We start from the raw sequence: 22,112 nt of genomic DNA, 5'->3' as shown, positions 1-22,112 counted from the left end.
CATCGCTAGTCTACCACTACGCAGCGTTTCACAAATTTTTATTTGGTTACGTTGAAACCTGGAATTTGTTGTCCTGTACGATGCAAGTTCTAAAGCTTTTTAGTTTTTTGGTTAATATAAGATTGTACTTTGCTTATTATTACTAGAGACGTCATGAAAAATGGTTGAAGTTTTGCTCATAATTTGTTCTGATTGTGCGGGCTACCAAAACTGCAAGCAATTTGTTTGGCTTCAAGACGTCACAGATAGCACGACGAGGGACTGAAACTGCAGCGAACAGTACCAGCTGTAGCCATCGTTTGCAGTTACCAAGACTACAATAGAATGACTTCTTTTGCACTTGAGCAACAACAAATGCATCAACAGATAATAGAAAAGGATTCTGATGTCAAAAGAATCACTTCCAACAGTGGAAAGGTTACAGGACCCTTGTATCACAACTTACAAAATGGGAAAGTAACTAGAAGTACTTCCCAGCCCCAGATCCATTATGCCCTAACGGCGGGTTGATCTGAAACAAGTTGAGGCATTTCTTCAGCTAAGAAAATACAACATCTGAACGGAGTACATACTTGGCATTCTTTTTCACAACCCGGGCTTCATGCAGCATACATTTGGCGCCATGTAGGTGGATGAGTGCCATTCCTTGCACCGGAGCAACCTATCACGCAGTAGCCTCAGATTAGGATCATTCTAACGTGTGGCACTATACCAACCGGTCATATATATATATAGGATAGGGTCATGCAATGTTGTTTCACCACCAGGCACCTTTCCAAACTTTTACAGTGGGAAATCACATGATTATGGATGACTGGTGACTAGTCTATAATCTACATGAAGTTCTGAAGTGCAAGAAAGACTCATATAGCTGTCATGTGCATGACAGATTCCTTAGCTGATACTTTCTCTAGGGCATAATTGCCCCAATCCAGACCACAAACTGGATGGCAGTGCATATAATCCACTTTGCCTCCAAAGGCATGAGTGAGAAACCAGACACAAGATAAAATTCATTTAATTACCAACAGCCGGGTTCGAGTCGCGGTCTCCTCACATTGCACAGGCGAGGGTAAGGCTTGCCACTGACACTCTTCCCCAGACCCCGCACAGAGTGGGAGCTCTCTGCACTGGGTACGCCCTTTTTTAGTACAAGTTCTCCACAAAAGATTTTCTTTGGATATAACAATCAGAGAAACTCGATATGATTCTAAAGAGATGAGGATTTCGGAACCAGGAAGTACCTCAGCAACAACTCCACCTCTTTGATCATAAAAGACAGTCTCCCCTCGAACAAGAGCTTGTCCAGATGAATCCTTTGCACTTCCTTTGCCAGAAAGGTATATTAAAAGCGTATAATATGTTTTAGCATAAAGTCCCAACGAAGTACGTTGGGCTCATTAAGGACATGTACAACAATGTTGTGACTAGAGTTTGAACAAGTGATGGAGACACGGATGACTTCCCGATTAGGATAGGACTACATCAAGGGTCAGCTTTGAGCCCTTATTTGTTTGCCTTAGTGATGGATGAGATCATAAGGCACGTACAAGGGGGCATCCCTGGGTGTATGCTTTTCGCGGACGATGTAGTGCTAGTTGATGAAAGCCGGATAAGAGTGAATCAGAAACTGGAGTTATGGCGGGAGACTTTGGAGTCCAAATGTTTTAGACTTAGTAGAACTAAAACTGAGTATATGAGATGTGACTTCAGCACTACTACTCGGGAGGAGGAAGATATTAGTTTGGAAGGTCAAGTAGTGTCTAGGAAGGATACCTTTCGATATTTATGATCAATGTTACAGAGAGACGGGGATATTGATGAAGATATTAGCCATAGAATCAAAGCAGGGTGGATGAAATGGCGGCAAGCATTTGGTGTCCTATGTGATAAAAGGGTACCACAGAAGCTAAAAGGCAAGTTTTATAGGACGGCGATTAGACCTGCTATGTTGTATGGTGCAGAATGTTGGCCTACGAAAAGACGACATGTTCAACAGATAAGTGTCGCAGAAATGCGTATGTTGCGTTGGATTTGCGGTCAAGAAGGGATCGAGTTCGGAACGATGATATATGTGATAGATTAGGGGTAGCACCAATTGAAGAAAAGTTTGTCCAACACCGGTTGAGATGGTTCGGACATGTCCAACGGAGACCTCCAGAAGCACCGGTGCGTAGTGGAATCCTAAGTCATGATAGTAACGTGAAGAGAGGCAGAGGAAGACCGAAGTTGACTTGGGTAGAGGCAATAAAAAGAGACTTGAAAGGATGGAATATACCCAAAGACTTAGCCTTACATAGTAGTGCTTGGAAGACAGTTATCCACATGCCTGAACCTTGATTGCTTCTTCTGGGTTTCAACTCTAGCCTACCCCAATTTATTTGGGACTTAAAAGGATTTGTTGTTGTTGTTGTTGTATAATATGTTTTAGAACCATCCCCAAGGTCAACACTCTCATCGATATGCCGACCAAAGCGCTGACCTTCAGTGTACCTGTACGAAACAAAAATCAGTATTTGATACCATTCACGACTCAAGCTTTGTAACAATATGGTTGTCGCGTAGCCGAGCAGCAGATCACTGCTCAACTTCTAACAGTACATACCTGTAGAACCTGATATTTGGATTCAATCCTGTTGCTACTTAGCCAGAGATGCTGATGTCTGTAAAAGTTCTGTTTATTCCTGATTCCCAAATGGCTTGAGCAAGCAATGGATCTGTTACAGATATCCGATCGTTGTCTCTGTAAGCCTCCCCCTTTAGGCTTTAGTGGCCCCAAACTGCCCTGGTGCGTGAAGCCCATGGACTCAGCAACATCAATGAAAGCCTTAGCCTCGGCGGAAGTGAAGTCCGGAATCTATAACAAGTTGACAATTGCTCAGAAGAGACTGGATCAGGTTAAGTTAAACCTAATCAGTTGCCGTGACAATTAACAACTCTTCTTTTTAACAAAGCCTATGATACTCTTTGGCAGAAATTCTTTTCAATCGAATAGCATGCCATCAGAGATGGCGTCTACTTCCAAAAGTCATTCTTATCAGGAATTCAGGAGGCCATAGTGGTCTACCATGATTGGCGTTTCCATACCGAGAACAACTTTGCAGAAAACATACCTGCTTGTCTAGCTAGCTCAAATCAAGATTCTCTAATCCCAGATAAAAGAGACGCCACCAAAATCAAGGATGGCCGTGTAATCATGGCTGCTTCTTTGCGGCTTCAATCCTAGCAACTGCTTATTATGGAAAGTGGATAGGGATTCCCAGGAGCCGGGAGGGAGGGCTTACGGTGAGGAGGTGTGTGCCCTTGAGGCGATTGATCTGGAGATCCTTCTTGGGCTTGACCGCGGGCCATCTCCCACCGCTGCCGCTGCCGCTGCCGCCGCCCTTCTTTGCCTTCTTGCCCGCCGAAGCTTTGCTCTGGCGCTGTTGGCCGGCGCCTCCTGCCGCGGGATCCATGGCTGCTGCTCGTCTCTTGCGGTTCGGTGGCATCAGAGACGGAGAAGGCTGACTGGGCCTGGGCCACTGGGTTCAATGGATTTTGCAAATAGAGCCCTCGGAATAAATCGGGTCGCGATTAAATAAGGAACAGCACCTCGCGCTCGCGCTCCCAACTCCCGAGGCTTGACGGCGAGGGTGGCGGCTGTCGTCCGCCGCCCCGCCGCCGTCGATGGGCCTCTCCTCCTTTCGCGGCCTCGCCTCCCACCTTCCCTATTGGATATCACTTGTCGCGACGCCCTATTACTCCGGGCTCCGCCGCCGCCGTGTCCCTCCTCCTCGCCGTCCTCCTCACGCGCTGCGCCAATGCGGCAGCTTCGTTCCCCAATCTCGATGCACCAGTGCGCAACTCATGGTGAAGAAACGGAGGTTGGGGTTGGCTACGTGGCGTTGTTTGTTTCTATGGATCGACTAGGGTAGATCTAGGTCGGTTTGCTGTTGAACATGATGAACTAGAACAATGGAGAGATTAGGAGAAAGGAGAAGGGTGCTGGTGATGAACCTGATCCTTCGGAGGAAGTCGCGGTTGAGCTAGCCATCGCTGGTTCGTTGATGAAGGCAGCACACGGGCAGCGACGGGTGGAGTAGAGGTTGCACGGACGTCGATGAAGTGCAGACGGATGGCGTAGCAGTGACGACGGCGAAGTCAGCGGAGCTTCCCGTCGCTGGCTACGCGCCCTCTTAGATCGGTCTAGGGTTTGTCGGTGGGGTTTACGGCTCACGGCGAACCTCGTACCTCGAGCCGCCGGCCCCCACCTCTATATATAGCGCAGTGCGACGGGGGCCCACCAACCATGTAGGGTTGGGCGCCCCCGATCAGGGCGCGTGACCAAGGCCCAATAGACCATTGGGCTTATTGGTTGAGAGATCAATCTAACATTCTCCCCCTTGATCTCACTATTACTTTTATCTTTAAACTTTAAACTTCAATCCTTTTATCCTTACTCATTTCTTCACAGATGATGCATAGAGCATGTCTCATCGTCACGGTCAATCGCCGATAGATTTAACAGCTACAATGCACGTCTCTGATCTGAAATAGTTACTTTAACTTTTGGGCCCTTTATAGTCCAGGAATCATAGGCTTTCTCTTAAACCCATGCCGGCTACATGTTCTCTGAATATGTTGGGTGGTAAGCCTTTTATAAGCGGATCCACGAGCATCTTTTCGGTACCTATATGCTCAAGACTTATCATTTGATCCCGGACTTTACCCTTCACAACATAATACTTTATGTCAATGTGTTTGGCAACACCACTTGACCTATTGTTGTGAGCATACTGTACTGCTGGATTATTATCACAGTATAACTTCAGTGGTCTATTGATGTCGTCAACCACCTTCAAACCGGGTATAAACTTCTTTAGCCAGTTCACCTGCCCCGTTGTCTCATAACACGCTACAAACTCGGCATACATTGTGGACGATGTAGTGACGGTTTGTTTTGAGCTTTTCCATGAAGTAGCTCTCCCTACGAGAGTGAACACATATCCAGACGTGGATTTTCTATTATCTTCCGCATAATCAGAATCTGAATATCCCACTATATGGAGTGAATCAGATCTTCTATACGTCATCATGAGGCCTTTCGTTCCTTGCAAATAACGTAAGACTTTCTTTACCAATTTTCAGTGTTCTATTCTAGGATTGCTCTGGAATCTGCCAAGTAACCCGGTAACAAATGCCAAGTTAGGGCGCGTACACACTTGAGCATATTGTAAGCTTCCGACAACTGAAGTATATGAAACCACTTTCATTTGATCGATCTCATATTTGTTCCTGGGGCATTGAAAATCCCCATATCTGTCGCCCTTGACTATAGGAGCAGGTGAGGGACTACATTTGTGCATACTGAATTTCTTTAAGACTTTTTCTATGTATGCCTTTTGTGATAGTTCTAATACCTCTTTACTTCTATCTCGGTGAATCTCGATCTCTAGAACGAACGAATCTTCATCAAGATCTTTCATATCAAATTTTGAGGACAAAAACTTCTTTGTTTTTAGTAGTAGACTGACATCACTACTAGCAAGTAAGATATCATCCACATACAGGATAAGAGAGATAAACTTCCCATTCTTAAACTTTGCGTAGACACAATTGTCCTCAACGTTATCTTTAAACCCAAAATTCTTTATTGTTTGATCAAACTTTAAGTACCACTGTCTTGAAGCTTATTTTAATCCATAAATGGATTTCTTTAGGCAGCATCCCAAACGTTCTTTTCCTTCTATGACAAAACCTTTCGGTTGTGCCATGTAAGCATTTTTCTCTAAGTCTCCGTTGAGAAATGCCGTCTTTACATCCATCTGATGTAATTCCAAATCGTAATGTGCCACTAATGCCATTATGATTCTGAAGGAATCCTTACACAAGACTGGAGAAAAGGTCTCATTGTAATCAATCCCTTCTCTTTGTGTAAAGCCTTTTGCCATAAGTCAGGCTTTATATCTTTCTATATTCCCTTGAGAGTCAAGTTTTATTTTATAGACCCATTTACAGCCTACTGTTTTGGCTCCTTTAGGAATTATCTTCAAATTCTAAACTTTATTTGCATTCATTGATCTTATCTCATCTTCCATGGCCTCAAGCCACTTTGATGAATGATCACTTTTCATCGCTTCTTCAAATGAGGTGGGATCATCCTCCATTTGAAATTCTTTAGTGTTGTACACTTCATAATCAGCAGGAATAGCTGATTTTCTAACTCTTTGAGACCTTCTAGGAGCCTCCTCAATTGGCACATTTTCTGTTTGAGGTTATTGTTGCTCCCCCTCATGTGTGGCAATAGGTTCTATAGGATCCTAAGGCACAGGTTCTTTATCTTCATTCATTATTACCACAGACAGGATAACAACAAGTGCTGGCACTATAATGTCTTGCACTGTCGGTGCAGCAACAGCAAGTAGTGAGAAAAATGGCTCATGAATGATCGGAGTGGGTGCATACACCCGCTTCTCTTCAAGGTCAATTTCTCGAGCTACCATGCTCCCCCTAATCATTTCATCCTCTAGGAAGACAGCGTGTCTTATTTCCATAAACTTTATATGTCTATTAGGACAGTAGAAACGGAAACCTTTTGACTTTTTTGAATAGCCAATGAAATGGTAACTCACTGTTTTGGGATCTAGCTTCCCAATATTTAGGTTAAAAACTTTAGCCTCAGCAGGGCTCCCACACACACGCAAGTGGTTAAGTGAGGGTACTCTTCCTGTCCACAACTCATAGGGTGTTTTGGGCATCAACTTACTTGGTACTCTATTGAGAATATGAATGACGGTTTTTAACGCCTCCATCCACAGACTCATCGGTAAAGTGGAGTAACTTATCATACTACGCACCATATCCATCAGGGTACGGTTACGCCTTTCAGCTACTCCATTCTACTAAGGTTCGCCCGGTGTTGAATACTGGGCGACTATACCATTCTCATGTAAGAACCTTGCAAAAGGTCCAGGAACTTGTCCATATGGGGTATGCCGACCGTAGTACTCTCCCCCATGGTCAGACCTGACTATCTTAATCTTTAAATCATGCTGATTTTCAATTTCTGCTTTAAATATTTTGAATTTATCCAATGCTTCTGTTCTTTCTTTAATTGATAAATGTAGCCAAACCGAGAGTAATCGTCTGTGAATGTTATGAATGAATCATAATCATCCACACTTTTCACAGGAAAAGGACCACATATGTCTATGTGAATAATTTGTAGAATTCCTGTGCTTCGTTTGGCATCTTTCTTAATTTTCTTTACATACTTTTCTTTTATGCAATCTCTACATTATTCTAAATCTGAGAGCTCTAATGGAGGAAGAATATCATTCTTAACAAGTCTTTCTATTCCCCCCCTCGAAATATGGCCTAAACGACAGTGCCATAATTTCGACAACGTATCGTGAGCTCTCTTTCGTTTTCTGTTTTCATTATTCGATGAGGATACATTTTCATTCACATCACATACGGAATTCACATTTTCACGAAGTGATAATAAATATAGCTTGTCTTGTCGGAAGGCAAGACCAACACATTTATTATTACATAATATCTGATATTTGCCATTTTCAAAATAACAATCATAACCATCATGGTCCAACTTTGATACACTAATCAAATTTCTTTGTAAAGAAGGTACATAAAGAATATCTCTAAGAATAAGTATGAAGCCATCATCAAGCTCTAGTGGAAGATCGCCAACAGCCTCAACATCTGCTTGTACTCCATTTACGACTTTAATGAAACTTTCGCTTCTTTGCAAAGTTCTCATTGAACGGAATCACTGTAATGAATTAGCAACATGAATAGTTGCACCTGAATCAATCCACCAAGTAGATTTTAAAAACTTTACATACAAGAATTCATTTACGAACGTAATAATGTTCTCACCTTTATTTTTCATTATCATCTTTAGGAAATCAGGACAATTCTTCTTATAAAGTCCCGTCTTCTTATAGTAGAGACACTGATCTTTATCCACTAGGAATTGTTTGTTCTGAGACTATTGCATGGGACTTTTTCTAGATGACTTGGAGGAAGAACTGTTATTATAGTTCTTTTTCTTATCTTTTAGGTAGTTGATAATACCACCTTATGAAACTTTTATTCTTTCCTCCTCCTGCACACACATGGCTATGAGCTTTTCTAAATTCCATTTTTAGGCTGTATGTTGTAATTAACAACAAAGGTGTCAAATTCTTTGGGCAAAGAAGCAAAAATTAAATGAATAAGAAACTCATCCTTAAGTGCCAAATCTATTGGTTTGAGCTTAGATGCCAGATTGCTCATTCTTAGCATGTGCTCTCTAATGCTACTACCGTCACCAGAGTACCTTTCTGTTACCAGCTGCTTGATTAGCTGGGTTGCATATATCTTTGAAGAGCCAGTGAACTAACTCTTTATTCTTTAACTCTTTATTCTTTCTAGGTACTCTGTGACCGTGTCACAGTCTGGAATTGAGCCCACAATAGCAGGCTCAATCGTGTTCTTTATCACTGCCAAACACTTCTTGTTGACAGTGACCCATTTTCTATGCTCAAGGTCATAGGACATCTTTACGGGAGTAAAATCCCGCTCTCTGTTCTGCCATGCAGCATCAGTCTTATGTCTCCCTCACCGGTGCCACAGGTTCTTTGGGGCACGGTGTGGTGACAACCCAGTCCACCTCAGCGAGGATAAAAACCAGGTCTATCTTTTTCTTCCACTCAATATAGTTATCACCTTTTAGAGTGGGGATCTTTTTGATACAACTCATCAAGTTATATCCTCCTGAAAATACAATTTAAATAGTGTGAGAACACAAATAATAACAATAATAATTGCATGCCTTAGTTTAACGTTGGTCAAAATTAAAACATATAATTATTTTATACATTAAATCTATATCACCGTTTGGCAGAAATAGAAATAACGCATAATCATTAGAATTATAATATTGCTATTAACAACGTTGGTCAGAAAATAATAATATCATAATCAACTCATATTTATCTCTTAGCTCTTAAAATCAAATTCCCCCGTTGGTTCGAATTTAATTAAAAGTCCATAATTACTTTAAATACGCAGCGGAAACATTAATATTCAATAATCATTTTCCTATTTTCCAGAAGCAACTTTACTATTTACTGAACAAAAATTATCATTGGATAAATTTTGTACAGAAAATTATCACAAAAATTCAATTCAAATTGATCAAATTGTTTTCTGAAAAATAAGAAAATAAAAAACTGTGACTTTACTATTTATTTGGCCATTTCGGTCCGATCCAGCAAACAGTGTGCGCGGCCCAGCGAAATGCGGCCCATGGCCTGGTTGACGCGCGCGCGCCAGCGCTCCCGGCCCAGCTGCCATGGCCCAGCCGCGCGCGCCAGCGCTCCCGGCCCAGCTGCCCGCGGCCTAGCCGCTCGTGCCAGCGCTCCCCCGCGCCCAGGCCGCAACCTGGGCCTGGGCCAGGAATTCAGCCTTGCGACCTTTCCCGCCTAGGCTGCGGCGCTGGCCCGATCATCTCCGTCCGTCCATCCAGATCGAACGGTGGAGCGCATAGCTCGGGGCATCAAAAACCCCGGCCGGCCGCGCCTCCCTTAACCCTAGCTCCATTTTTCATTCGCACACTCTCTCTCTTCGCCTCACTGCTCTCCCCTTCTCTCCTCAGTCAAACACCGAGCGAGCGACAACGGCGAAGCAACGAGGTCCCGGCGCCGTCGCCGGCCCCCTCGTCGGCGTGCGCGCTCCCCAGCGGGTGAGCGCGCCGCCGTCGAGCGGCCTGGCCGCGGCGCCCCTGTGGCCGGATCCCGGCTCTGTCCCGCGCGTCGTTCGGGAGCGACGTCGCGGTCTCCTATCCGCGCGGTGGCAATGCCGCCGGCAGTGGGTAAAAGCCCAGGTAGGCTTCCTTTTTAGGGTTAGGGTTTGCTTTTCCGATTTGAAATCGGTTCTTTTCCTTTCTCAGTCAGTCACCGAGCGGGCGCCGGATCCCGGCGAGCTATGCCCCCGGTCGACCTATCTTTTCCCCACGCGCCGGCGTGACTGCGGTGCCACGCAAACGCGAGGTAGGCTACCCTTTTCCCTTTCTTCCCCTTCCTGGATTAGGGTTAGGGTTTGGATAGCTTTTCTCCGATTTGATTTCTTCTCGGGTAACTTTTCTTTCTTTTCCCGAACCCGATCTAGGGTTAGGGTTCGATTTCTTTCTTTCCTCGATCCAGATCTACCGCTAGAAAAAAGGCTCCGGTACCAATGTTTGTTTCTGTGGATCGATTAGGGTAGATCTAGGCCGGTTTGCTGTTGAACATGATGAACTAGAACAATGGAGAGATTGGGAGAAAGGAGAGGGGTGCTGGTGATGAACCTGATCCTTCGGAGAAAGTCGCGGTTGAGCTGGCAATCGCTGGTTCGTTGATGGAGGCAGCACACGGGCAGCGACGGGTGGAGTAGAGGTTGCACGGACGTCGATGCAGTGCAGACGGATGGCGTAGCAGTGACGACGGCGAAGTCAGCGGAGCTTCCCATCACTGGCTGCGCGCCCTCTTAGATCGGTCTAGGGTTTGTCGGTGGGGTTTGCGGCTCACGGCGAACCTCGTACCTCGAGTCGCCGGCCCCCACCTCTATATATAGCGCAGTGCGACGGGAGCCCACCAATCATAGGGTTGGGCGCCTCCTATCAGAACGTGTAACCAAGGCTCAATAGGCCGTTGGGCTTATTGGTTGAGAGATCAATCTAAGAGGCGTTGCTCCGCAGCGGATGACTGGATCAGTGGGGAAATCGGTGCTTGTTCCCGGTTCCTGGTAGTGGCGGAAGTCAGAGGTTCGCCCGGTGAGCGTGGCTGGAGATGGCCGATTGCGGTGCCAAAGACGGGTTAAAGAAAAACTTGGCCCGGTGGGCGTCTGCAGGTGATTATCTCGCTCTATCGACTACCGCTTCCCCCTATTTTGAATTCCTGCTGCTACTACGGTGCTTGCGAAATTCAGCAGATTGGTTATTTAACTGATCACTAACATATTTGAGCTACTCCTTCGAAATGCGCTTAGGCAATTCTGAAAATCTCAAATTTCTTTGGCAAACTCGATTGGGTCATTGTTGCGTTATTTTTATGATAAGGTGGTCTGATTCCTCGTTCCAGAGGACGAAGCTGGATATTTCTTTCCATTATATATATGTCAAGACAATTGTAAGTAGTAGCACACCTGGAGGTGAGCTACAATTCTTTTTTATGTTACAGAGAAAAGTATAGAGCCAGATCCGCTATTGTTTACCTTTCAAAAAAGTCCAATAATGTGTTCATGTACAATTTATGGAACTGAACTGACGAACCATTTGGTGACACTGCTGTTGGTTACAAAGTACTAACCTATTAATCTCTGGTGTTGACCTTCCTACAGAAAGCTAGGTGATCTCTTGAATCAATCTAGAAGGAGGCATGTAATTTTCTTTTCTGCTGACACAATGCTGAAGGAGTGGGTCAATGTCACCCGCAGTGACTTGGGTAACCTATAAGCTCTGCTCATATTGTGAGGTTTTCTTGGATGTTCAGGAATGAGCCGCAGATGTTCCCACCAAGATCTGGGAATGTGGCACAACCAGACAGAGGATTCACCTTGCCCCTGGAATCGATGCTGACGGGGTACTTGAGCAGGTGGCCCTTCATCTCAGTCACATGACTGGAGATGAATTTCTCCCAGTTCTGCTCTCCGATGTGCCGCACCTGCCTCATGCACTCTAGACTCTCCGGCCTGGCGAAGCTCTCCTCGATGGATCCGATGTGCTCTGCCCATAGAGACATCCTGTAACCGAAAATCTGCAGGTGAAAGCACACCAGATTAGCAAAACCCATTTGTCTCTATATGAAAATACACTAGTCTCCTGCGTTGCCTCCATAGGAACGTACGGTGTTGGCTGGTGATTTAGTTTTGTTTAGCATTTTGCGCTAGGATCTCTTTCTGGGTATTGCTAGTTTAATGTATAGTCCCATTTCTGTAAGCGGGAAATGTGTGTGCTACTCGCTTGGCCCGCATTGTAAACTCCATTTTCTTCTTAATGAAAACATACGTAGCTCTGCTATGTATTACCGAAAAAAAATCTCCTAAGTGTTCTTGAAAGGAAAATAACACAACTCGAATTGTGATATGAACTTCTTTTTTTGTCATTTTGCCACAGAAAATATAGTACACAAGATAACTACGGCAGTACTGCAATACCAAGTTACCAACTTATCAGAACTGAATATTACCTGTCCACGAGGAGCAGAAAGCGTATTTGCCCATGTGTGCTGGGGTTGGTATGCAGCCATTGCAATCTCTGTATCTCTAGTTCCTTCCATGGATCTCTGGTTGATGTTAGCAGACCCAATGATCACATATTCATCATCCACAATCATGCCTTTCGAGTGCACATACACCATGAATCTCCTATTCTTCCGAGCTTGGTCCTGATTGGATATCCAAGTTGCAGCATAATTGTATTTTTTTTTTTTTTTTTGGAAATCAGTACATCCTTCAGTTTTGGGCATTTTCTAAAGTGTGCCGCAATCAGCTGCAGAAAACAGAACAACAGTCTGGAGTCTAACCTGAGGGTTACTGGCTGAGAATGGTCCACCAGAAGTGCAAGTAGTGTCCTCAGCTTCGCGGTTACCAAGGCAGAAAAAATTCAGGTAATCCTGCGGCTCATATGTACCATCTAGTCCTACTTCTTTCAAGGCCTTATAGATTATATCATACATCATTTGCATTGTCTTTTTCTACAATTGTAAAAGGAAGAAAAATGAGTTACATGAGATAAGTTCCTATGCTGTTTCAAAAGGAGTTTATATATGGAAAATGGTAAATTTTCCAATTTTCTCACTGCAGAGGGAGGCGCACGACTAAAGGTTTACACAATAGATAATTCACTGCTCCTAAACAAGGAAACAATCCTAATCCTAATACAAGTCATATTCTAACACAGACAATAGAAGGGTTGTAAGACCTAACCTGCCAATAGAGAATCCTTTGCGTAGGAGTACCAGTAGGATTACCCTCAGGCCACATTGGAACTACTATATAAGCTGAAAATCTCTCATTCGAATAAATCTTGTTTGCAATTTTGAGTGCTATCTCAATGGGTATCAGATTATTAGCACCTGCAATGTACTGTACTTCAGAGTCCTGAATTTTGTAGTACTTTAATTAATTACTTTGTTTCTGGTGTTATTTGGGAAAATGAGGGGATCAACACAATTTGGACCACTGAATGCAAGAGAGTGCCATTGGGGTGTGAGGGATCCAAATACATGCTTGAAACTTCAGATATTCAGAAGGGAAAAGTGGATTTTTATGCTCACCAACATCTTTATGTGAATCCCAATTAAATGAAGAGCCAAGGAAGTACTGGTTCTCAATGTAGATGAAATGTTGAGCACCTCGGATGGCATTCACATATGCTGTATGCACGCTCATATCAATCAGTACATTTTTCCCACAAACAAGATTCTGTTAATCAAAGCAAAAGTTTGTATGAAGTACAAGCAGTGAAGCACTGCATATGTGGTCAACATAGGAATAATCTAGTACATTTACCTTACTAGTGGCCTCCCGTGGATCTTTTGGAAACCCCTTGACAGAATTCGAATCAATTGATCGAAAAATCTGCTTTCCAAGTAAAATTTTCTCAGGGTTCCACCATGAATGACATAATTTTTTATTTGCAGTGATTTATGGAGCACTTTGCCGGACTTACCTGCACATCCCATCTCTCTGGATCATTGTCATTTGAATACATTTCGTCGTCAACAGCTATAATATCAGGTATCTTTTCAATCCAGAGCAGCGTATCATTATGCGATCTCGACAATTTTGACAGTTTCTTAGCGCCACTGCGCTTTGATGCCTTTAACCAACGCTCCTCAAAGTTTTTCAGGACATCATATGCTGCTGGACCATCGATCTTGGAATGCAAGTCATGCCATGGCTCTCTTGGGCCACGAGCATCTTCAACCTGCGAGTAAATGGTTGGCACATGAGGATCTAACAAATTGCGACAGGTTTCCTGTCTCCTAAAAGGAAAAAAAATGGAGGAAAGTTCCAAGACAACAAGGAAGGAATTCTTTTTCTGATCACTGCATAAGGTTCTCAACTAAATCAGTTTGATACAATACATGTGCAAAATTAGACCCACCGCAAAATTCGGGTTGTAATAATCTTCCTTGTGAAATGTCTGAAGAGTCCGAAATAGAGTGTGTCTTGGTGTATCATACCGCCCTCCGCATAAATCAAGGCCTCCTACGAAAGCAACAATCTTCCTTTTATGATTCCCAGCATCAGCATCCAAGATCACTGTTTTCTGATGATGAGTAAAGATAGTGCCTGTTTCCTGGAACCAATGGTTACCATCAGTGCACACCCCAGATGATATGGCTGCAGGTAAACATAGGATGGAGAGGGAGATATCCTTAATTTTATGTGGTCATCAGAAAGTATAGCTATGCTCTAGTATAAGACCTGTTGCTTCACCCAGCTGTGCCTTTTCCCAGCAGATCGTGGGCAAAGCAGTATCTGAACCGAAGAGTGCTTGAAGAATCTCCGAGTCTCCTCATCCCTCGTGCCCATGTAACCTTCCTACAGGTAAGAATCCAATAAGCAAACAGGCTCTGTTCGTTTTATACAACAGCATGTCAGCATGGCATATTGCCACATTTTACATCGACTGTATGTCTTGTCCGTAATTTTTTTTCCCTCTATGAGATCCCGAATGAAATCTGGGACAGAGATCAAATTTGAAGAAACAAATTCTTGTCAAGCGTTTGGAGCCGCCCGGTGAACCACGCGTACGGCGTACCATCTTGATGCCGAGGACGCTCCGGGACGTGGGATCGTCCCACACGAGCAGCAGCACCCGCACCCCCTCCTGCGACTTCCTCCTGAGCAGGTCGCCGAGCGCCATGTCCCCGTGGCCGTCGCGCACCAGGTGGATGGTGTGGAACACGGACCATCCAGTGATGTAGATGAGCCTCCGTGCCTGGGATATGGCGTCGTAGACGTCGCGCCAGCACTGGCCGTGCTGGTAGCAGGCGCCGTTCCCTAGCCTGACCTCCGGCAGCGTGCCGTCGGGCACGTGCGCGTCCTGGTACAGCGTGACCTTCCCGCCCCGGCGCAGCGGGAAGTAGGTCCTGGGCACGCCGGCGAAGTCCGGGCCCGGGGTGACGCCGTGGTGGTACATGGTGAGCCTCGCCACGGGCACGTACTGCACCGACAGCCGGAGCACGGCCCCCGGCGCGCACTCCTTGCCGTTGCTCTCGAGGACCGGGTACGCGCCCTCGACCCTGTCCCCGGCCTGCAGCCGGTCGGCGCGGACGGCGACGACGCCGATGAGCTCCGCGCCCACGACGTCGCTGTCCTTGACGACGAAGTTGACGGCAGCGGCCTCGTGCGCGACGGGCACCAGGAACTGCTGCGCCCACACGGGGTTCTCGTCGTCGGGGATGACGAAGGTGCGCGCCACCACGGCGGAGGCGACCTGCACCGTCACGTAGGGGTCGCTGGTCATACCCTCCGACGGCTTGCACAGCAGGTCCCGCATCCTCTTGGACAGGATGTCCTTGTTGGGCAGGTTCCGCGCCTCGTGGATCCAGATGTCCAGGCTGCCGTGCAGCAGCACCGCCGGCGCGTCGTCCCCGGCGGCGCCATGCAGCACCCAGGCGATGCTCTCGTCGTCGTCCTGGGGCATCGTCCGCGCGCCTGCCTCGATCCGATGGCACGGTTCCGCTCCTGCTGTGTGGTGGTGGCCTCGTCAGTCGTCACCCTCCTTCCCTCCCGCGCGAGCGGGCGTGCATGTGCATGCCTCCTCTCCTCTCGTCCCGCTCCCGGTTACCCGGTTCGTCGTCGCGCGGATCGGCCGCTTCCCCTGAATTGGAGGGGAGCCTGGGACTGGGAGCGGTTGAGCCGAAGAGTGGCCGCGAACTGGGCAAATGACGCTCCGTTCAGTTCGATCCATGGGCTCCAAAGCCCTCAAGGCCTCCGTCATGACTGGGCCTATCCTATATGGGCTCTCAAGGCCCAACCTGCTTTGCAAACTAGGACTCATTTGGCAGGGTTTCCTACAGCTCTGGCTCGTTGCTAAGGAGCTGGTCTGCTGGTGAAATTAGATAAAAGTGGTTTCACCAGCTCCTACTCCCAACATCCCAAATAATTTGCACCTCTAGAGTTCAAATATTATCCCAAAATAAATGCTCAAGAAAAAGACATACAACACTATCCATCGCAGTCGGAGTACCCGCCACAAGTTTACCCGCCTGCCACAAGTGTTAGGCCCTTTTGTAGAGGCAACAACGTAATTTCCTATCTACAGTACCCCCCCCCCCCCCCAAAAAATCTAGGCGTGCTTTTATTCTGAGAGAGAGGGAGTAGAGTATTCAAAGCTTATTTGGTATCGCTTCGGTCGCAGTATCGACATCGAAGCGAATGGAGCCACACTGAACATCTAGAAGATGAGTTATTTTGGACTTATGGCAGAGGAGCTAGAGTCATTTTTTTGCATATAGAGATGGAGCTACGATTTAGGGCTCGTGTCTCCGACTCTGATGATGGTGACTACAGAGTGGGAGCCACACTAAGGCTCTCTTTGGTGCGGCTCACACATGCTTCACCTTCTGCTGCAAAATCCTGTAGCACACTGTGTTGTACTGTAGCAAGAGTCTTTTTTTCTTTCTCTGCACCTCCAACATGAACTACCAAGAAAGATAAGCCAGTGAAGCCACGTTAGAGAGGCTTCACTATAATACCACTATAGTGCACCACATTGCAAAAGCGAAGTCGTAGTAAGCCTCTTCAAAGAAAATAAACCCTTAAGGGAGGAGAAAGAAATGGGTCATGCTTTTTTTATTGCCTCAACCTTCAAATACAAGTTGTGGCAAGAACATACTACCTAGGGGGTGTTTAGATGAAAGTCCATGTTTTGGATGTCAAATAAAAGGCCTAAACATGAACTAATCATGGTCTAACAAAAACTAATAGAGGCTAATTGCTAGGTAGAACTTATCACAAAAAAGGAAATTTTAATTAGTGTACATTTACCCTACTATTCAACAACAAACTAAATTTTAGTTCAGCGATCCAAACATACCCTTACTACAGTGTGTTAGAGAAAAACCTATATGTAAGCTGAAAAAAATATTCATTGGTGTACCGATGATTTTTCAATTCAAACAGCTCAGACAGGTACAATCCGGTACACATACAGTGCACGCCACAGCTGTGGTGTCCTGGCCCTGGCGCGACACCACGGAGGAACACGCGCGCACGAGAGCCCGTACGAGACACACCCTGCGTGTGCATTCGATCTGGGGGGGGGGGCCGTTTAGCTCCCACCGAATCAAACTTTAGCACTGTACAATGAGAAGATTTCTCGTCACATTAAATTTGCGGTATATGCATGGAGTACTAAATGTTGATAAAATCAATAACTAATTGCACAGTTTGATCGTACTTTACGAGACGAACGTTTTAAGCCTAATTAGTCAATGATTGGACAATTATTAACAAGCACAAACGAAACGCGACATTGTGCTACAGTGTGCTACAGTGATTTTGGTTGTCCAACTTCGGCAACTAAGGCCGTGTTTAGTTGCACCCAAAAATGCCAAATTTTTCAAGATTCTCTGTTACATCGAATCTTTGGACGCATGCATGAAGCATTAAATATAAATAAAAAATAAAACTAATTACATAGTTTAGACGAAATCCACGAGACGAATCTTTTAAGCCTAATTAGACTATAATTGGACACTAATTATCAAATAACAACGAAAATACTACCGTAACATTTTGCTAAAAATTTTAACATCCAAACTGGCCCTAAACAAGGGCTTGGCCCTTGATCCTTGAAACCTCGATCCTCTCCCCTGACGGCTGACGCCGTGGTGCCTTTTCGCAGGCCGCTGCTCCTCCCGCAAATGCGAATATGCGATTGTGCGGCCGGGTACGGTCCGGGAGCGTGCGTCGCTGTTGCTGTGCCTCCGTGGTCCAGCCCCAGTCCAGGCCGCCTGCACTGCAGCCTGTGGAGACGGTGACGGAGACGGGGAGCCGCCCCCGCCTCTCAACCTCGCCAGATCAGCCATCGCCCCAGCCGGCCAGCCCCCATGTCCCAAGCGTGTGGAGATTCTGCGGGAGGAGGACAAGGCCAAACCGCCAAAGCCAAGCATGAAGTATGCATACACACACAACAGTCGGACGTCCTCGTGTGTAGTACTCGCTACTTGATTGCATTGCACTGCCTTTGCCTCAGTCTGTTCGGCTGTTGATGGCATCCAGTGCCCGGCGGCCTCTGCTGTCTGCTCAAAAGGCGCTCGAGGTCCGTTTCGTTCATCTATCGCTCATTCAGGGCTTGTTTAAATCACATTGGGTGTCATACGAAGGGTGTTCGGATACTAATAAAAAAATAAATTATAGAATTCATCAGTAATCCATGAGACGAATTTATTAAGCTTAATTAATCCCTCATTAGCATAGATGTTATTGTAGCACCATATTGTAAAATCATAGATTAATTAGACTTAAAAGATTCGTCTTGTAAATTAGTCGTAAATTATGCAATTAATTATTTTTAACCTATATTTAATACTTTATATATATGTCTAATTATTTAATAAGATATGAAGTAAACTTTAGGGACTGAGGTAAACAAGGCCTCACTCACACCCTCCTGCTGGTGCGCGTGAGCTGTGCAGTGTACACCTCGCGATCTCGCTGACTCGTTGACCTCGCTGTGCACCTGGCCGAAGGCCGACCATGCAAGCCCAGGCCCAGCAGCCTTTGCTGTTTTTTTTTCTCTCTCTCTCTCTAAACAACACCCATTGTCATCACTCATCTGGTGTTCAAAAAGCCACTAAGCACGCCCTGTGTATCCAGTGGCTAGTGCAGTGCTTGTGCTTCCGGGGACTATGATAGGGTGGCGAGGTGTGAGGTGTCCGACATGATCGTGCACGCTCAAAGCGACATGTCCGAGCACGAAATGGCAGTTGACGCAAGCACCGAGCAGCGTGGAAAGCAATTGTTTTATACACGTTGAGCACGTGCTATCCTGACCATCCAAACACCACATTGAGCCAGCGGTGTGAAGCATTGGAGAGAGTAGTGTGAAACATTGAGAAGAGTGAGCAGCATGAATCTCAAAGCAATGGTCATGTTCGCTTCTTATCCGTATTTTTCAGTTTATTTTTTTCGACCAGAATAGTATTTTTCTCTTACACCAAAAATCAACTAAAACAGTATTTTGACTTGTTTGGATTAATATTCAACTACTAAGATAGAACGTGTTAAGCATGTACATTCGAGCAGCGTGACTCACGGGCTCCACGCCCCGTTTCCATGCGTGGTGGTAGATGCCGTCAGCAAAGGATCGGGATGTGACCTTTCCGTGAAAGAAAGCTACGGAGCCCTTTTTCCCAGATCCAGAGCCTTTTTTTGTATATACTATATAATACCTCTGTTCTAAAAAGAACCCAAAACTTAGCCCTCGTTTAGTCGCCGGATTCGGTGTGGCAAATTTATTGTGCTAACACTGTATCGCACTGTAGTATTTGTTTGTATTTGGTAATAATTGTCCCATCGTTGATTAATTAGGCTCAAAACGTTCGTCTCGTAAAGTACAACCAAACTGTGCAATTAGTTTTTGATTTCGTCAACATTTATTACTCCATGCATGTACCGCAAATTTAATGTGACAGGAAATCTTCTTTTTGCATAGTACTAAAGTTTGCATTTTGGGTAACTAAACACCCCCTTACCTTCCAATGCTATGATGAGTCAAGTCATTTTAAATTTTAGTATTAAATAATAGAAAGTATTAACATTTATGATATACGAGCTTTTTGTATCTTATTCTCATAGTAAGATTTTAGATTTTAGATAATGAATGTAAAATTTAGATCCCAGATAAAAAAACAAGGAATGTTTAGATCTTATTCTCATAGTAAAAAACAAGCAATGTTTAGATCTTATTCTCATAGTGATTATTGTCTTTGTATTTTAAAATTTTCAAATAGTAGCTATGGGGTAGATAGTTGAATTCTAAAGTCTCATTCTAGAATCCAACGTGTTAGTATCCCATCCTCATTTTTCAACCTCAATTTCATTTTTTAGATCCAAATAAGACCTAAATGTCATTAAATTATCATGAAATATATTTTTCTTTATAAGATAGATATAAATACTGATATATTTTCTATAAACTTTATTAAATTTGAAATTATTTTATTTCTCAGGACGAGATTTCTATTCTTATTTTTTTGGATACAGAGGAAATATCTATAGGTGTTTTCAATCTAAAGCCAGAATAACTCAAATTCAATACTGGATTATGTTTGTAACAGATGACACGATCATCGCATAAACCTTCAAGCTCCAGGTCATTCAAATATCACACAACTATTTGTACACAACTATTTGTATGTTATGTTGCAACATACTTCCTCCGTTCCAAATTACCAGTCATTTTGATTTTTTTGTACATAGATTTGGTTATGTATCTAGACATATGGTATATTTATATACATATCAAAATTTATGTAAAAAATAATAAAAACGATTTATAATTTGGGACGGTGTGAGGTACCAAACATGTTTGCTATGCTATGCTAGTATAAATATATATAAATCGCAATGCGTGCGCGCAAATCGGCCAGTTCATCAGCGCAACGAGCACAACGCGACTGTGTATCTAACCTCATCTGCTTCTCCTGTTCATCTTGTCCTTGCCGCCCTTCTGGCTTTGGCTCGTGATCATGGAACAGCAATGTAGCCCACAGTCACGGCCACGCCGGATGATCGAGTGCAATGCGGCACTAGGGAGTGGCATGGCACTGGGCATGCTGCGCCCCTTTTAGTTTTTATTAGGGTAATGTATGAGAAGAATAAGATAATCAGCCTATTCGTTTAGTCGTAAATGATCATAAATTTCTAGCCAGAATAATATTTTTCTTTCACACCGAATCAGTTAGCAGTAATAATCCACGATCGTTTCAGCCCAGCCGAATAGGCCGAACAACTCTTGCTGCTGAATCGCCGTTGCTTTCTTACTGATCTCATCCTCTTTCCTGCCTTCGAGCTGAAGACTTGTGATCACCGATCAGTGTGTGCGTCTTTGGCGCTGCTGCAGAGAGTTGAGCATTTTTGTGTGTGTGCGAACCTTGTTTATATTCCTGCAATGCAAGGCCGATGGAGCTTAATGCGTGCCTGAACGCGTTGGGCTAATGTGCATGCAGCATTGCAGCTAGCTCATGTTATGTTATGATGGCGTTAACCAACTTTACGGTCAAGCCGGTGAAGCGGTGATGAAGGGAGAGAAAGCTAGATCTCAGTACTACTACCATTACCACTACACCCGGTAGCAGTAGCAGTGTAGCACCCACCACAGCGTCCCTATTTATTATTTGAGTATGTCTACGGCATAACTATATGTTTTATGTAATTTTAATATATGAATTTTTTTTTACCATAAGATTAAGATCCAACCATCTTTACCCTTCTTCTACCTTTAGCCATCTTCTACCTGTAGACAATCACATGATCACACATCCACAAATTATAGATCATATATCACAGAAAATAATTTTTTTTCTACGAAAGGACAAATTACACAGCGGTTGGTTCCAATGGGTCGTCGAGCCATGGGCCCCTGGACAGTCCACTTGGTGCTGCCGCTCAAGACACCTACCCACATGACAAGTCGAGGCGCAGAAGTCGCTCAGGACACCTGCCAACACGACAGTCGAGGCGCAGAAAGCGAAAGCGCGCTGATGGTGCTGCGCTACCGTGTGCGCTCGCCGTGTGTTTCTTTGTGCAAAAAAATCATGTGTTTTTTCTTCCTAAAATAGAGTTGTATAGCATTTCTGTATTTGTCGGTGTTTTGGACCGGCGGGCCCTCAACCGGCTAATGAAAGTATACTGCGTGCCCCTAATTCCGGATGGTGATGCAAGGAGACACAAGATTTATACTAGTTCAGGCAATAGGTGTCCTACGTCCAGTCTGAGAGAGCGATCTTGTATTTCTTACACCGAGGTGCTTGTAGTAGGGGTTTACAAGCAGGGCGAGAGATGGAGCTAGTCCCAGGTCTCTACGTGGAGCAGCGTGGGTTGCTTGAGATGTTGATCTCTTGCAATGC

At 44.8% G+C, this 22,112-nt stretch overlaps 1 protein-coding gene, 1 long non-coding RNA gene and 1 pseudogene across 4 annotated transcripts; 1 reads left to right on the top strand and 2 right to left on the bottom strand.

The window, feature by feature from the left end:
* Positions 1 to 67: 67 nt before the first annotated feature.
* Positions 68 to 3,857, bottom strand: LOC136535796 (uncharacterized; annotated as a pseudogene).
* LOC136535797 (uncharacterized) lies at positions 3,756 to 11,634 on the top strand. Of its 2 annotated transcripts, none has more exons than XR_010779047.1 (3): positions 3,756 to 3,881; positions 10,707 to 10,872; positions 11,514 to 11,634. It is a non-coding gene; the product is annotated as an uncharacterized lncRNA (long non-coding RNA). The 2 variants fall into 2 exon arrangements; XR_010779046.1 differs by lacking the exon at positions 11,514 to 11,634 and adding an exon at positions 11,362 to 11,484.
* LOC136535792 (phospholipase D beta 1-like) lies at positions 11,211 to 15,796 on the bottom strand. 2 transcript variants are annotated; one of them, XM_066528198.1, is made up of 10 exons: positions 14,792 to 15,796; positions 14,455 to 14,571; positions 14,132 to 14,326; positions 13,694 to 13,951; positions 13,534 to 13,605; positions 13,299 to 13,446; positions 12,949 to 13,097; positions 12,546 to 12,716; positions 12,210 to 12,407; positions 11,211 to 11,777 (listed from the first exon to the last, which is right to left on the bottom strand). In XM_066528198.1, exons 1-10 carry the CDS (start codon positions 15,677 to 15,679, stop codon positions 11,484 to 11,486), a joined length of 2,490 nt encoding a protein of 829 aa, XP_066384295.1. In that variant the 5' UTR covers positions 15,680 to 15,796; the 3' UTR covers positions 11,211 to 11,483. The 2 variants fall into 2 exon arrangements, with proteins under 2 accessions (XP_066384295.1, XP_066384296.1); XM_066528199.1 differs by having other exon boundaries at positions 13,534 to 13,602.
* Positions 15,797 to 22,112: the final 6,316 nt, after the last annotated feature.

This window comes from Miscanthus floridulus, chromosome 2 (genome assembly GCF_019320115.1).
Source record: "Miscanthus floridulus cultivar M001 chromosome 2, ASM1932011v1, whole genome shotgun sequence".
Taxonomy (NCBI): Eukaryota; Viridiplantae; Streptophyta; class Magnoliopsida; order Poales; family Poaceae; genus Miscanthus; species Miscanthus floridulus.
The sequence above is the reverse complement of the archived record's forward strand: the minus strand, read 5'-3'. Positions and strand labels throughout refer to the sequence as shown.